Source organism: Bufo bufo, chromosome 2 (genome assembly GCF_905171765.1).
Source record: "Bufo bufo chromosome 2, aBufBuf1.1, whole genome shotgun sequence".
Lineage (NCBI taxonomy): Eukaryota > Metazoa > Chordata > Amphibia > Anura > Bufonidae > Bufo > Bufo bufo.
The window spans coordinates 794,866,529-794,882,642 of NC_053390.1; the positions used below are offsets into that span (position 1 = coordinate 794,866,529).

General features: G+C 41.2%; 1 protein-coding gene across 2 annotated transcripts in view; it reads left to right on the plus strand.

The window, feature by feature from the left end:
- The window catches only part of THNSL2 (threonine synthase like 2), a 28,329-nt gene extending 13,525 nt beyond the window's left edge, over positions 1-14,804 (plus strand). For both annotated transcript variants that reach the window (XM_040419262.1, XM_040419263.1), the window contains exons 2-10: positions 2,722-2,952; positions 5,004-5,198; positions 7,376-7,528; positions 9,860-10,090; positions 10,312-10,457; positions 11,502-11,627; positions 14,006-14,157; positions 14,287-14,512; positions 14,578-14,804. In XM_040419262.1, coding sequence (XP_040275196.1) covers positions 2,722-2,952; positions 5,004-5,198; positions 7,376-7,528; positions 9,860-10,090; positions 10,312-10,457; positions 11,502-11,627; positions 14,006-14,157; positions 14,287-14,485 — 1,433 coding nt within the window. In that variant the 3' untranslated portion in view covers positions 14,486-14,512; positions 14,578-14,804. The remainder of the gene's footprint in view (positions 1-2,721; positions 2,953-5,003; positions 5,199-7,375; positions 7,529-9,859; positions 10,091-10,311; positions 10,458-11,501; positions 11,628-14,005; positions 14,158-14,286; positions 14,513-14,577) is intronic.
- Positions 14,805-16,114: the final 1,310 nt, after the last annotated feature.

Here is a 16,114-nt window from a genome sequence, read left to right on the forward strand (position 1 = left end):
TAAAAATTTGAATATCATGCAAAGTTCATTTTTTTTTTAGTAATGCAACTTAAAAGGTGAAACTAACATATGAGAGACTCATTACATGCAAAGCAAGATATTTAAAGCCTTTATTTGTTATAATTTGGATGATTATGGCTTACAGCTTATGAAAACCCCAAAGTCACAATCTCAGGTCCCCTTTGCTCAGGGGGTATGGATTAATTAGCTGACTAGAGTGTGACACTTTGAGCCTAGAATATTGAACCTTTTCACAATTTTCTAATTTTAAGTTGCATTACTGAAATAAATGAACTTTTGCACGATATTCAAATTTTTCGAGTTTCACCTGTATTCTTGTACATAGGAGCAGTATTATAGTAGTTATATCCTTGTACAGAGAAGGCAGTATTATAGTAGTTATATTCTTGTACATAGGAGCAGTATTATAGTAGTTATATTCTTGTACATAGGAGCAGTATTATAGTAGTTATATTCTTGTACAAAGGAGGCAGTATTATAGTAGTTATATTCTTGTACATAGGAGGCAGTATTATAGTAGTTATATTCTTGTACATAGGAGGCAGTATTATAGTAGTTATATTCTTGTACATAGGAGCAGTATTATAGTAGTTATATTCTTGTACAAAGGAGGCAGTATTATAGTAGTTATATTCTTGTACAAAGGAGGCAGTATTATAGTAGTTATATTCTTGTACATAGGAGGCAGTATTATAGTAGTTATATTCTTGTACATAGTAGGCAGTATTATAGTAGTTATATTCTTGTACATAGGAGCAGTATTATAGTAGTTATATTCTTGTACATAGGAGGCACTATTATAGTAGTTATATTCTTGTACATAGGAGGCACTATTATAGTAGTTATATTCTTGTACATAGGAGGCAGTATTATAGTAGTTATATTCTTGTACATAGGAGGCAGTATTATAGTAGTTATATTCTTGTACATAGGAGGCAGTATTATAGTAGTTATATTCTTGTACATAGGAGCAGTATTATAGTAGTTATATTATTGTACATAGGAGCAGTATTATAGTAGTTATATTATTGTACATAGGAGCAGTATTATAGTAGTTATATTCTTGTACATAGGAGCAGTGTTATAGTAGTTATATTCTTGTACATAGGAGCAGTATTATAGTAGTTATATTCTTGTACATAGGAGCAGTATTATTGTAGTTATATTCTTGTACATAGGAGCAGTATTATAGTAGTTATATTTTTGTACTTAGGGAGCAGTGTTATAGTAGTTATATTATTGTACATAGGAGCAGTATTATAGTAGTTATATTCTTGTACATAGGAGCAGTATTATAGTAGGTATATTCTTGTACATAGGAGGTAGTATTATAGTAGTTATATTCTTGTACATAGAAGCAGTGTTATAGTAGTTATATTCTTGTACATAGGAGCAGTATTATAGTAGTTATATTCTTGTACATAGGAGCAGTATTATAGTAGTTATATTCTTGTACATAGGAGCAGTATTATAGTAGTTATATTCTTGTACATAGGAGCAGTATTATAGCAGATATATTCTTGTACATACGTATAAGGCAGTATTATAGTAGTTATATTCTTGTACATAGGAGCAGTATTATAGTAGTTATATTCTTGTACATAGGAGCAGTATTATAGTAGTTATATTCTTGTACATAGGAGGCAGTATTATAGTAGTTATATTCTTGTACATAGGAGCAGTATTATAGTAGTTATATTCTTGTACATAGGAGGCAGTATTATAGTAGTTATATTCTTGTACATAGGAGGCACTATTATAGTAGTTATATTCTTGTACATAGGAGGCAGTATTATAGTAGGTATATTCTTGTACATAGGAGGCAGTATTATAGTAGTTATATTCTTGTACATAGGAGGCAGTATTATAGTAGTTATATTCTTGTACATAGGAGGCAGTATTATAGTAGTTATATTCTTGTACATAGGAGGCAGTATTATAGTAGTTATATTCTTGTACATAGGAGCAGTATTATAGTAGTTATATTATTGTACATAGGAGCAGTATTATAGTAGTTATATTCTTGTACATAGGAGCAGTATTATAGTAGGTATATTCTTGTACATAGGAGGTAGTATTATAGTAGTTATATTCTTGTACATAGGAGCAGTGTTATAGTAGTTATATTCTTGTACATAGGAGCAGTATTATAGTAGTTATATTCTTGTACATAGGAGGAGTATTATAGTAGGTATATTCTTGTACATAGGAGGCAGTATTATAGTAGTTATATTCTTGTACATAGGAGCAGTATTATTGTAGTTATATTCTTGTACATAGGAGCAGTATTATAGTAGTTATATTTTTGTACTTAGGGAGCAGTGTTATAGTAGTTATATTCTTGTACATAGGAGCAGTATTATAGTAGTTATATTCTTGTACATAGGAGCAGTATTATAGTAGTTATATTCTTGTACATAGGAGCAGTATTATAGTAGTTATATTCTTGTACATAGGAGCAGTATTATAGCAGATATATTCTTGTACATACGTATAAGGCAGTATTATAGTAGTTATATTCTTGTACATAGGAGCAGTATTATTGTAGTTATATTCTTGTACATAGGAGCAGTATTATAGTAGTTATATTTTTGTACTTAGGGAGCAGTGTTATAATAGTTATTTTCTGCTTCATATATTACTGTTTCTGGATGTTTCATAATTTTCAAATCTATTAATGAAACATCTCCCTCCCCCTAGGTGAAGGCATGAAGTACACTAGCACACGTGGAGGAGTGTCAGATGTGGATTTTGAAGGAGTGCTATTTGCTGGTTTTGCTCAAGATGGAGGTCTATTTATGCCCGAGCACATTCCCAAGGTGAACAAGGAAACGCTGACAACATGGAGATCTTTCTCCTACAAAGAATTAGTGAAGGAAATCTGCTCTCTCTTTGTCACCCCTGAGGCTATACCCAGACACGAGCTGCATGGTAAGTTATAAGTAGGCCTCCATATTCTATTATGTAGAAAGTCTAGTTACATGTGTGTCTATGTTAGGCTACTTTCACACTAGCGTTCGGAGCGGATCCGTCTGATGTTTCATCAGACGGATCCGCTCCGATAATGCAGACGTTCGCATCCGTTCAGAACGGATGCGTCTGCATTAAAACTTAGAAAATTTTCTAAGTCAGAAAGTAGCCTGAGCGGATCCGTTCAGACTTTACATTGAAAGTCAATGGGGAACGGATCCGCTTGAAGATTGAGCCATATGGTGTCATCTTCAAGCGGATCCGCCCCCATTGACTTAGGCTGCTTTCACACTAGCGTTCGGGTGTCCGCTCGTGCGCACCGTTTGAAGGGGCTCACGAGCGGCCCCGAACGCATCCGTCTGGCCCCAATGCATTCTCAGTGGAGGCGGATCCACTGAGAATGCATCCGCCTGCCAGCGTTCAGCCTCCGCTCCGCTCAGTGAGCGGACACCTGAACGCTGCTTGCAGCGTTCGGGTGTCCGCCTGGCCGTGCGGAGGCGAGCGGATCCGTCCAGACTTACAATGTAAGTCAATGGGGGCGGATCCGCTTGAAGATGACACCATATGGCTCAATCTTCAAGCGGATCCGTTCCCCATTGACTTACAATGTAAAGTCTGAACGGATCCGCTCAGACAACTTTCACACTTAGAAAATTTTCTAAGTTTTAATGCAGACGCATCCGTTCTGAACGGATGCGAACGTCTGCATTATCGGAGCGGATCCGTCTGATGAAACATCAGACGGATCCGCTCCGAACGCTAGTGTGAAAGTAGCCTTACATTGTAAGTCTGGACGGATCCGCTCGCCTCCGCACGGCCAGGCGGACACCCGAACGCTGCAAGCAGCGTTCAGGTGTCCGCTCACTGAGCGGAGCGGAGGCTGAGCGCTGGCAGGCGGATGCATTCTCAGTGGATCCGCCTCCACTGAGAATGCATTGGGGCCAGACAGATGCGTTCGGGGCCGCTCGTGAGCCCCTTCAAACGGTGCGCACGAGCGGACACCCGAACGCTAGTGTGAAAGCAGCCTTAGTTGGGGATACGTTTTTAACTTAAAGGGATTCTGTCATCAGAATTTAGGCCTATAACCTAAACATATGGCGAGGTCCCTACTAATACACAGAATCCTAAAGTGACCTTTTCAAATGCGCCTGTGGCTCTATAATCATATAAAACAGGTTTATGTAACCTGTCACTCACATCAAAATGTGTCCAAGGGGGCGTCTCACGATGCAGGGTGCCCGGCTGCAGCCATCTCCTTTCGGTGCCCAGCGCCGCCTTCTGAATTGAAATCTCCGCCCTCCCTTTCATTAGATCCGCCTACCTCAGTTCATCGTTCACTCCTGGCAGCGGCCTCGTTATGCGAAGTGAGCATGCGCCTGCCAGGGCACTTCGCTAGAACCTGCCTTGGCTGCCCGATTACAGCCTTTTTTTTTTTTAAATATCAGGCAGATAACACAGTATCATATCATTAACAATTAATGTTGGACACAGATTGTTTCCTCTATTGAATAGTGTTGGGGGCATGCTTTCTGATATACATGGAGGGGAATTTACAGGGAAGTGCATTCCCCTCCATGTATATCAGAAAGCATGCCCACAACACTCTTCCATAGAAGTCAATATGTGATTGGGGCAGCTTGCTTTCTCTTTCTGCACATTGACTTTTGTACACATCACAGAGCATGCCCACAACACTCTCCCATAGAAGTCATGGGGGCATCACTTACTCCTCGTCACTCCACAGTGACCTCTAGACACGGCACAGAGCATGCCCACACTCTCCGACAGAAGTCATTATGTCACTGGGACATCACCTACTCCTCGTCACTCCACAGTGACCTCTAGACACGGCACAGAGCATGCCAACACTCTCCGACAGAAGTCAAGATGGCTGTTTTTATAATCACAAAATACACAATAAGAAATGATAAATAAAAATCAGTTATTATGTGAATTTTTAGGTTTTTATTAATCAATCTTTTTGACCGATTCCATGTCTTTTCCTCCTGCAGGCCTGATAGACAAAGCTTTACATCGCTTTAGGCACAAGGATGTTGTTCCTATGTCCAGGTTGAAAAGTGGTCTGAATGTCCTGGAGATGTGGCATGGAGCCACACTTGCCTTTAAGGATCTTGCAATGTCCTGTGTCGGGCAGTTTTTAGATTACTTTTTAAAGAAGAACAATAGACATGTGAATATCTTGGTTGGTAAGTTCTGAGTCCTTATTATTATAGGTATTCTGACATGTTAGACGATATGGGGGTGTTTGTAACTTTGGCGCTGAGATACCCTGGATGTAAGGACCCTTGCTTCTAATAAAAAATGTGAAAAACTTTTGGTTCGGATAGAACAATCCCATTGCTGAATGATTCTAAAAAGGGGTTTATCCCTCAAATAAAAAAAATAAAAAATAAAATAAAATCTGGTGCAATGCACTCCATTATGTTACCTGCCCTCCAGTGTAAATTTCACTCTTTTTTTTTTCTGACCCCTCTGCAGCTTTGGTCTCTTCACTTTCTCTCAGTGGGCAGCAGCTCATTCCAAGTGACCATTAAGCCCCCCTTCGCCACTGTTTACAGAGAGATAGAGCTACATACGTTTAGGATTTTAGAAGCAAGGATTTGAAATGTCCTATTGATTGCAGTCATACTATTTGTATGATAATCCCTTTAAAGAGGACTTCTCACCACGCCTGACATTTAGTAACTATTGGTACTGCCCATGTAATAACAATTCTGAAGCATCTATTCCTATGACTCTATCTCGTGCCATTCCTCTATTTTTCCTATTAGAAGTTTATGAATTGCCAGCAGTTTGCAATAAAGGTCCAGCTGGGTGTCACCTTCTGGATAGTGACATGGCTCCTTTAATGCCTTTTCCAGGAACAGTGGCACGATTGGAGATGCAGCTGTAGGCCACAATGTAGGCAGAATATATTCCTGGAAAACCTTATTGGAGCCTCACGTGCTTTACAGAACATTTTCTCAATTTTTTTATTTTTTTTGGGTGGTCTTCCCAGATCCTGGATTTTCACCAGCGAGACAATTCGCTCAGTTTGAGTTTCAAGGCAGAATTCTAAGGGTAGGTTCACACCTCCACCTTTAACTGATCCAGTAGAGGCAGAGAACAGCCTGCCAGAGTTCACCAGATTTGGCCTAGCTGGATACTGCCATTCACTGACTGACCCCATTAACTATAATGGGATCTGGACACTTTCCTGCAAAAACTGTTGCATGCATTTCTCAGGAAAGAAACGGAGGTGTGACCCTACCCTTAAAGAGGACCTGTCCCCCTCTCCTGACATGTCTTAGTGACTACTTGCATTCCCCATGTAATAACAACTCTGTAGAATCTATACTTATAACTCTATGTTGTGCCGTTCCTTTATTATTCCTGCTAGAATTTATGACTGAATTGCTAGCAGTTTGCAGAGAAGGTCCGGTTAAATGTGTGTGTCCCTGCATAATCTGACACTATCCTATCCAACTTGTAACACCCATCTGGACATTTATGGCAAACTACTGGCAATTCATTCATAACTTCTAGCAGGAATAATAAAGGAACGGCACATCATACAGTCATAAGGATAGATGCCCCAGAATGGTTATTACATGGAGAATACAAGTATTTACTAAAACAGACATGTCAGGAGAGGGGGCAGGTGCTCTTTAAAGACGTTTGCTTAGTTTCACCTTGTTAAGAATTCTGACTTAGTAGACGGGGGTCCTCTGTTCAGAATCTTCTATTATGGCTGTAGTAAAGACAGTAGTTACAAAGAGCATCTCACTTTGGTGGACCTGTCCTGTATTACACAGACAACCCATTGATATCAATGGGTATGCTGTAATGCTTTATTTCTCCTGTGGTGGCGCTGCAGGGAAATTGAACACTTACTGTCAGATTTCTCCGTCGATCATAGCTGATCACTGGCGATTACAGAAGAGGATCATTTGTGATCAGTTTTAGTTGGAGGGGTACATATTTTTCTACATGCACCTGACTTTGTCGGGTAATCTAATTGAAATAAAGTTATCAAAACCTCTAATCAAAGTTTAATGGTCATCCAAGCATCTTCATGATGATGGATTAGTCTTACAAAAGGGTGAGTCCTACAAAATGTTCTAACTCCTAATCAACAGCAGTTTAGAGTCCATGGAGTATTTAAAGAATACCATGGCAAGCTCTGGGAATCATATCTTCTGCTGGGTCCAAGATATCTAAACCAACATTGAAGACAAGGAGCACCATAACAGGTGTGGCATTGGCAGTGGAAGGGTGAACGATGGTCCTTCTTGAGGGGTTCTCTCCTCTTTTGTGCTCTTGATAATCCTTGTCATGTAGTATGTATATTGTTTTACTTTCTGCATCTGGAAATATCTTTCAGGGACATCAGGAGACACAGGAAGCGCTGCTATCGAGAGCGTGCGCGGAATTCCAAATATTGATATCACTGTCCTGTTGCCACATGGGCGGTGTACGGAAATCCAGGAGCGGCAGATGACCACAGTCATTGAGGACAATGTCCACGTGTTTTCTGGTCTGTATGTCATAATAAATATTAAATACTTCTATTCACCATAAAATTATTGTTCTGGGGCATTTTTTGTTTGCATTTTGCATTGTGACCTTTCTCTGTTATTCCCCTTGGAAATTGAAATGCACGACTGCATTTGTAATTGGCTGTTACCTTTCCCCTTCTTTATGGTTGTGTCCCTACAAATTTTCATTGGCCCCTTTCAGACGAGCGAGTTCCACGCATCAGACTCGCAGCCTGAGTATGAGGCAGCTCCCGTCCTGACCTCCCAGCATTGCCAGGGTCGCATAGTATTATATTGACTTATGATGCTATGTAACCCTTTGAGTTCTGGAATGTATTGTATAACACTGACCGCATTATATAAGTGTTATATAATACATTCCAGAACTCTAAGGGTAACATAGCATCATTAATGACCCCGTCAGTGCTGGGAGGTCAGGACCAGAGCTATCTCATACTCAGACTGCGAGTTAGATGCATGGAACTCGCTCGTCTGAAAGGGGCCATTGTCTAGTCAGTGCTGACAGTGTCAGACTTTGTAAAGACAATCCCTACTGACAATAGGAATGGTAACACCAAAGTTGATATATTTCCAGGAGGAATAACAGAGGGACGGCACATCACAGATTTGCAAGAAATGATGCTCCAGGTATAAAGCAATATGGACCTACGCAAAAACCAAGCCCTCATATAGCTCCATCCAAAAATAAATAAATAAATGATGGGTCTTGGAATGAAGCAAAATAAAAACTTTTATTGGGAAAAAGTGAGACATAAAACACTGTACATATTGAGTATAAACATAATTGTACCAAAGCATAAAACAAAGCGAACACATTAGTTATGCTGAACTGTGCAAAAGTTAACTTACAAAATCAGTGGCGGAATTTTTTATTTTCCTCCCCCATTGTTTCCCATAAAGAGTTATCAAAATTGAATAATAAAGTTATAAGTACCACAAAAAAGTGCCAGGGAAATATACAAAAAAAAAGCCCTCACACAGCTACATCAATGGAAAAGTAAAAAAGTTATAGCTCTATGAATGGACCCTAATGCCCAATTAGGTCTGGTGCTTAAGGAGTTAAAAAGGATGTCCTATTATAGAAAGTGATGAGAATATCGGACTGCTGGGACCACCACGTCCACGTGTCTTTAGATTGAAGGGGCCCCAGAGCTAGGTCACATGTTTGCTTCGAGCCCCTTCAAATTCTGCCCAGTCACTGTGGTGCTCTCGGGCCATTCGGTGATCAGAGAACTGCATACAGCCCTACTGTCAGGATCGGCAGCCTACCAGAGATCGGACCCCCACTGTGGCATATACTACAAATGTGTCGTACATTCAGTGATTGGAATACCCCTTTAAGCAGCAGCTCGTACTTACTGGGACCACTACAGTACCATGTAATGCTCATCTAGATTGGAAGTTAAAAGGGTTGGCTCATCTCCCACGTTGGTGGCATATCGCTAGGTTATGTCAGATAGGTCCTAGTCCTACCTCTGGGACCTGCACCTATCTCTAGAACTAGGCCCCCAAGGCAAAGGAGAGAACACAGCGCATGCGCAGCGTGCTCTCCATTCACTTTTATGGGAGTTCTGAAAAGAGACGAGCAAGCGTTCTTAGCTATTTCCAGAACTCCAGTAGAAGTGAAGGTAGAGCACACAGCACAAGCGTGGCCACCTCTACATTCATCTCTATGGGAGTTCTGGAAAAAGGAGAGCTAGTGCTCGGATATTTTTAGCACTCCCATAGAAGTGACTGGAGGATGGCTGTGCTTGCGCAGTGCACTCTACATTCCCTCATTGGGCAGTGCCCTCATTGACTTTGGGGAACCCGTTCTAGAGTAGGTCCTAGTTGGGACCTTCAACTATCCTAGCGATATCCCACCAGTGAGTGAGATGGGCCAACCCCTTTAAGTGAGTGCCACGTCACTTGATCCTATGCACCCTACAGAACACCACATTTCTCCCCTGGCACATGGCTTCCATCCAACAAATGTAGCTATAGGGGGTAAAGAGGTAGCAGAGGTGCACCCGAACCATGGTACCTGAGTGAGCCCAAAGGCCTCCACGCCTCATTAGAAGACACCAGTACTCTCAATGGCACATAGTTGGTGGGGCTCTGTTACACATTTTGCATTAGCCAAGTTCCTAAACTTACATCTCTGATTTTCTGTTATACCTCAAAGACATGTCAGGAGATATTATGGGTGGTGGATGGAAATTCTGCCTTGCCAGATTCAACGCTTCCAGGTTTTAATAAATGGGATTCTTCATTCTCATGGTCATGTCAAACGTGTACTATTCTGCTTTTGTCCATTTTTTTTGGTGTAGTTGATGGAACATCAGATGAGCTTGATGAACCCATCAAGAAGCTCTTCAGGGACACTGAATTTGTGAAGAAGCATAACCTAATGAGCACAAACTCAGTGAACTGGGCACGTGTAATGGTCCAGATCGCCCACTTCTTCTATGGGTATTTCCAATGTGCTCCAACACAGGTCGATGACGTGCTACCTCCCGTGGAAATAGTGGTCCCAACAGGTGGAGCTGGAAACATTACAGGTAACAAGCCACATTTTAGATTACTATTGCGCTGGTTCTGAATTACAGCCATTAATATACTTCAGAGCTGCACTCCCTATTCTGCTGGCTTCAGAGCTGAAATCTGGAGCATAATGCAGGCTGTAACCAAAGATCAGTAAAAGATAAGTAATGTAATCTGGGTGACCAAGTGACATTTTGCGCACCATTCCTATGTATATGTTCTTCCTCCCTTCTCTCAGCGGGGTGTATCGCCCAGAAGATGGGTCTGCCAATCCAGCTAGTGGCTGTAGTGAATAGTAATGATATTATTCACCGAACTGTACAGCATGGTGACTTCTCTCTGGGGGACACAGAGATGACGCTGGCCTCTGCTATGGATATTCAGGTAGTGATAACAGAGGGCACCTGTCAGCAGTTTTGACAATGCTAAACTGTTGACAGCACTAGGTAAGGTCTGAGGAGAACAAGACAAACATAGCTTTTGTGGAACTTTTATTATCAGGAGTAGTGTGAATATGAAGTTTTATTCTGCTACTGCAAGTGCCCAGGAGGTGGAGCTTCACCAGGAAGTGCTGTCTGCATTGAGCTGCTTCACAGTCCCTCCCCTCTACTAAGGGACAGCTGCAGTGGTCTGGCTGGATGCTACAGCTGTCACTTAGAGCAGAGGGGAGGGGCTGTGAAGCAGCTTAATGCAGTGAACAATTCACAATGAAATTCCGCCTCCAGTGCACTTGCAAGAGCAGAACCTGGCAGAATAAAACTTCATATTCTCACTACTCCTGATGAGAGAATCTCAACAAAAGATAGGTGTTGTACTACTCTTTCCAGCCCTTACCTAGTGCTGTCAGCAGTTTAACATAGTCAAAACTGCTGACAGATTCCCTTTAAACATCTAATGCTTTTCAATATGGACGGCACTGCGTGAAAATACTTACTAGCTTTGTTTGTATGATGATCAGCTGCATGTATAACGACCCAGAACGGGGACTGTTCATTCCCGAATCAATGGCCTTTGAAAAAGGCTCAAAAGTTACAAACATCAACTTACTACATAGTAAGATTATACATGCCAGAATTGAAATCACCAGAGCAGGCACTGAACAAGGAGGGGATGCCGGAAAGTTTGAGCTTAGATGGTTGCAGAACACTGAATGCAGCTGTGAATGAGGCTGGATTATAATGAAAGCAGATAAGATAAGTAATGCAATCTATCGCTCAATGTTATATATAAATTGGCCCTTAAAGAAAAAGAAAAATGCTATAATATGACACTTGTATGTGTCATGTAACCCTCACGCATGTCATGTGACCCCAGGTGTGTGGTAGGTTTTTAGTCATGAGAATTTCCAGATTGAATCTTCACCAAGATTATCCATCATCCGTCCATCTTAATCATGTTTTCAGTACGATGCGTTATTTCTGAATGCAGGAGCCCTACAACATGGAGCGGATACTCTGGCTGGCTGCAGATTCTGACAGTGCAAAAATCAAAGAAATGATGAACGAATTTAATGAGAGCAAAAGGCTCAAGTTGCCCCAGGAGCTGCACATACGGGTAGAGTATCAAACCTTGTCTTCTCATAGGACCACTTTGTCCCCCTCATTAATATTCACCTTCATGACCGTTGTTGGCCGGTGCCCGTATAGTGTTCTGCAAAGAGCGGGTCCGCAATATATCGGCACTGCCCGTTTGTGCATTGTATTACGGAAGGTGCGGTGTGGGACGGTGTGGCACTACGGAGTGCTTCCGTGGGTTTTCTGTCCGTGCCTCCGCACCGCAAAAAAAGTTGAATGGGTCTGCATCTGTCAGCGCCAACCACACAGACGGTGCCAGTGCATTGGGGACCGCAATTTGCGATTCCCAATGCAGGAAACAGGCAGCACTCGTTCGTGTGCATGAGCGCTTAGGCTGGATCTGAAGTAGGGGAGGGACCCTCTATCAGCACATATTGGCAGATTTATCATCTCCCAGCGCTAGTTTTTTGGTGGAAAAAAGTTGCAAACACAGTGTTTGTGACTTATATAATGCTATTCTGTCAAGATTTAGTTGCAAGTACCGTTTTTATGCTGTCACTTTCTAAATAGGGGGCGTGATGAGGGTGTGGAGTGGATGAGTCCAGTACAAATAGTTTAATTGTGGCCAGTTTACTGGCATAAATCTATGCCGTAGATTTGAGTCTGGCGCACAGACTGCCCTTAACACATGATGAAGCCTGCGATTCACCATTTAAAAGGTCTTTGGTGAGACTTGAACCCCCAGTTTGTCTATACAGTAGGCAGGAGACTTACCACTAGACTATAGACAGGAGACTTACCACTAGACTATAGACCTGCCCTACTAGAAACTGCAGGACTCTGTGTGCTTAAAAAAAACAACTAAATAGTATGACTCTTCACAGGCATAATAGTCCTCTCCAAAAGACCGCTCCGATGTCGTGATTGTAATTGACCACAGGGGTTATCATCAATCATGGACTCTGCTTTGGGTGTCGGCTGTTTAAAACCACAGGCACCCAGCAGCTATGGTGCCTGTCCAGCTTCTGAGAGGGCACCATCTTTAAAGTCCCGACTTGCGTCGTAAATGTACAGTGCGCACGGTGTCGTTTGTTACTGATATGAAGGGAAAAACAATTGCGCTGTTTTTAGTTACACTATTTATGGATCACCATAAATAATGTGTTCAATTTATTGTCCTGGATATTATGATTACAGGAGTAACAAACACTGGTTTGTGATATTTCATTGTATGTTACAAAAGTGCGTTTATTGTAATGATTTTTTTTTGTAACATTGAGGCCTCATGCACACAACTATATTTTTGGACCCATTCATTTCTATGGGGCTAAAAAATGCAGACAGCCCACGGTTGTGCTACCTGCATCCATGCTGCTGTCCCACAAATTATAGAACACGTCCTATTCTTGTCCGTTAGCCATTTCTATAATAGGGACTGAGGAAAGTGCGGGATGCACATGGCTGGTATCCGTATTTTGTGGACCACAAAACAATATAATCACAGTCGTGTGCATGTAGCTTAACTTTGCAGAAAACTGTAAGTTTTACCATAAATAAAAACTATTCGGTAATAAAAGTTAATATTTTCAGAGGTTTTTTTTGTTGCCAGGAATCGAACCTCAGACCTTCTGTATGGCAGCTAGCAAGCTTTACTCTTGCCCTATATGACCACACATGTACGAAGATAGAATTTTCTCTTGCTAAAAAGCAGTAACAGTAATACTATTTAGTAGTTTTTAAGCACAAACAATTGCTGTCTTTGTAAGCTGCAGGGCTATAGTCTAGTGGTAAACATACTGTCTACCGTGCTAAAGTCCTGGGGTTCAATTCCCAGAGCCAACCTGTACAAAATGGTTATTGCAAGAAAATGTTTCTAGCTTTGCATTTATAGTAAAAGTTACATTTTTCTGCAAAGTTAATATGTATAGCCTGTATGTGGCCCTTAAATTCCTGGAGGCAGCCCTGCATAGGACATTCACCTGATATTGTTGTTTTTTTCCCCCCAATTATTTGTAACGTAAATCTCCACCTTTTATCAGCAAGCCACAAAGCTCCTGCCTAATAGAAGTAGTGAAATGACAAGTAATCAAATTCTAGTTGACTTTAGCTGACACTAGGGGGAGCTTTAGGAGCTTGCTGCATACTGTATACACATTGAACTCAATAATGACACAGTATACAGTAAGCTCCCTCTAGTGGCAGCTGCAGGGGGATAGAATTATCATGTCATGCTATGTCTTTGCTGGGGATCTGAAGCATGTTTAGCACATATTTGCCGAAAAATTGTAAAAAGGGGGCCATTCTCTTTAAGCTAGGCATTTTGAATTTCTTAGTTCCATAGATGTCAATGGAAGACAACCCAAACCCTTATACTACAATAACGATAGAAAGAGTTTTATTGTGTTCTCATCTCCTCAGCTTCTGGAAATGATGAAATCCTGCTCAGTCACAGACGACAACATCCTCCAGACCATTAGACGCTGCTGGGAGGAGAACCAGTATCTGCTGTGTCCTCATTCCGCTGTTGCCGTCTTTTACCATTATCAACAGTTTGACTGCAACCGAAACGTGTAAGTTTGTAAGGCCTGATTTATTACTTAAGGTTACTACTATTGATATTATTTTTCACATTATTTTTATGAGGCCTTTTCACAATTTCATGAGCTGTGACGTTATTTTTTTTTATCCACTATTCACAGGCCCAGATGTTGTTTGGCACCAGCATCAGCAGTGAAGTTTCAGGACGTCATTCTCCGAGCTGATCTTGTACCACAGATACCACCAGAAATAGAAGCCTTGATGAGGAAGGAAACAAGGTCCACACTCCTCAAAAAGCAAGATGACTGGGAGAAAGTGTTGCGAGAGAAAATCGAAGCTATTGGCCAGAAGAAAATGTAACAGCTAAAAATATTCAGACATCTATAAGATGCGTTTTCATTGTTCTAGTAGTCTTCACTAATGTGCCCTCTCTAGAGTTCTCCTCTGTTATGGATGGTTACCAGATTCATTAAACGCGGGAGAAAAAAAATCGTTAAAGGGGTTTTCTGGAATTGCCATGGTTTTTAACAGATCTGCTTATGTAACTGCTCACTTCATGTACATCTTCCCCATGCTTTTTTTTTTCAATTTGGACTCGCCTGACCCATTTTCACCATGTAAACCAATCACTCTGGTTTGTTTCCATCCTATATGTAGCACTTCCTGTTCCTGTAGCCAACCAAACCCATGATGCACTTCTGCTTCCTCTGCCACAGCTCCACCCCTGCCCCTAACAACGCCCAGCTGTTTTATAGCTCCTCCCACTCACCTAGTTATACAAACACTCCCCTATCACTGCCTCTAACAAAGCCCAGCTAGTTTATAGCTCCTCCCACCCAGCTAGTTACATAGACACTCCCCTATCACCTCCCCTAATAACGCCCAGCTAGTTTATAGCTCCTCCCACCCAGCTAGTTACATAGACACTCCCCTATCATTGCCCCTGTTTCTGCTTTGACACTCCAATGGATGTAATCCAGATGTTAATGCAAAGGGGAAAATCCCTTTAATGAAAAATAATCATTGGCTTTAGCTGGCAGCAGAGGCCTAATGTGAAGCTCCTGGGTCCCAATGCAAAATCTGTAACAAGTACCCCATCTCATTATGGGGCAGAAGGCCCTTTGGGACCCCTCAGGCACCAGGGCCCAAATATGGCTACCACCTCTACACCACCTATAACTTTGGAGGATAGTAAGATGGTCTTTAAAGGTCCTCCTATACACCCCCAGAGGATCTAAGTGATGCTCAGCACACTTTAGATGGAAAACATTTGAAAAATCAACATGAAAACTCATATACTGTTGTTTCTGGTTTAATAAGCCTGATGACCCAATCCATTGCTAGCTGAGGTAGCTTTAATTACAGGGGATGCCAACAATTTACTGAATAGAGAGGCATGCACACTTCAAATATACCAAATCATGTAGTGTAATAATGAATCCATACTATTTAATATTACTTAAAAATGAAACTCCACCTTTTATTATCATGTCCACAATTACTGTATGTGCTATTTTTTTTTTTATAATTTTGTTATTAGTGAAGCTTTCTTTTCTTGATACAGGGCTCCAAGCCCCTTGCCTAGACTTACATATTAAAGTTACCATCTGGCTATCTGCTGCCACCACTAGAGGGAGCTTGGGAGTTCAATATGTAACAGTAGAACGTATGCTCCTGAGCTCCCTCTGCTGGCAGCTGCAGGTAAATCTATGGCTAAAGAAAGGATTTGGATCTCTTGTTTTGGAAAAACAAAACTGAATGCTATAAAGATCTATTAAGAAACCAATTGGGCAGAATTTTGAAACTTTTTAAATAAAAATATTAAGGAGACCTTCTTTAAGATTTTTTTTTTTTAAAAAGGCACGTTGACATATGATCAATTGAAGATACAGACTCAAAGCGATTCTGGTGTTCCCTTTTGATTTCTGCCAGGTGACCCACATCTACATACTTACCTGCCACTCTTCAAGTCAGGTAGGATGTCAGTAT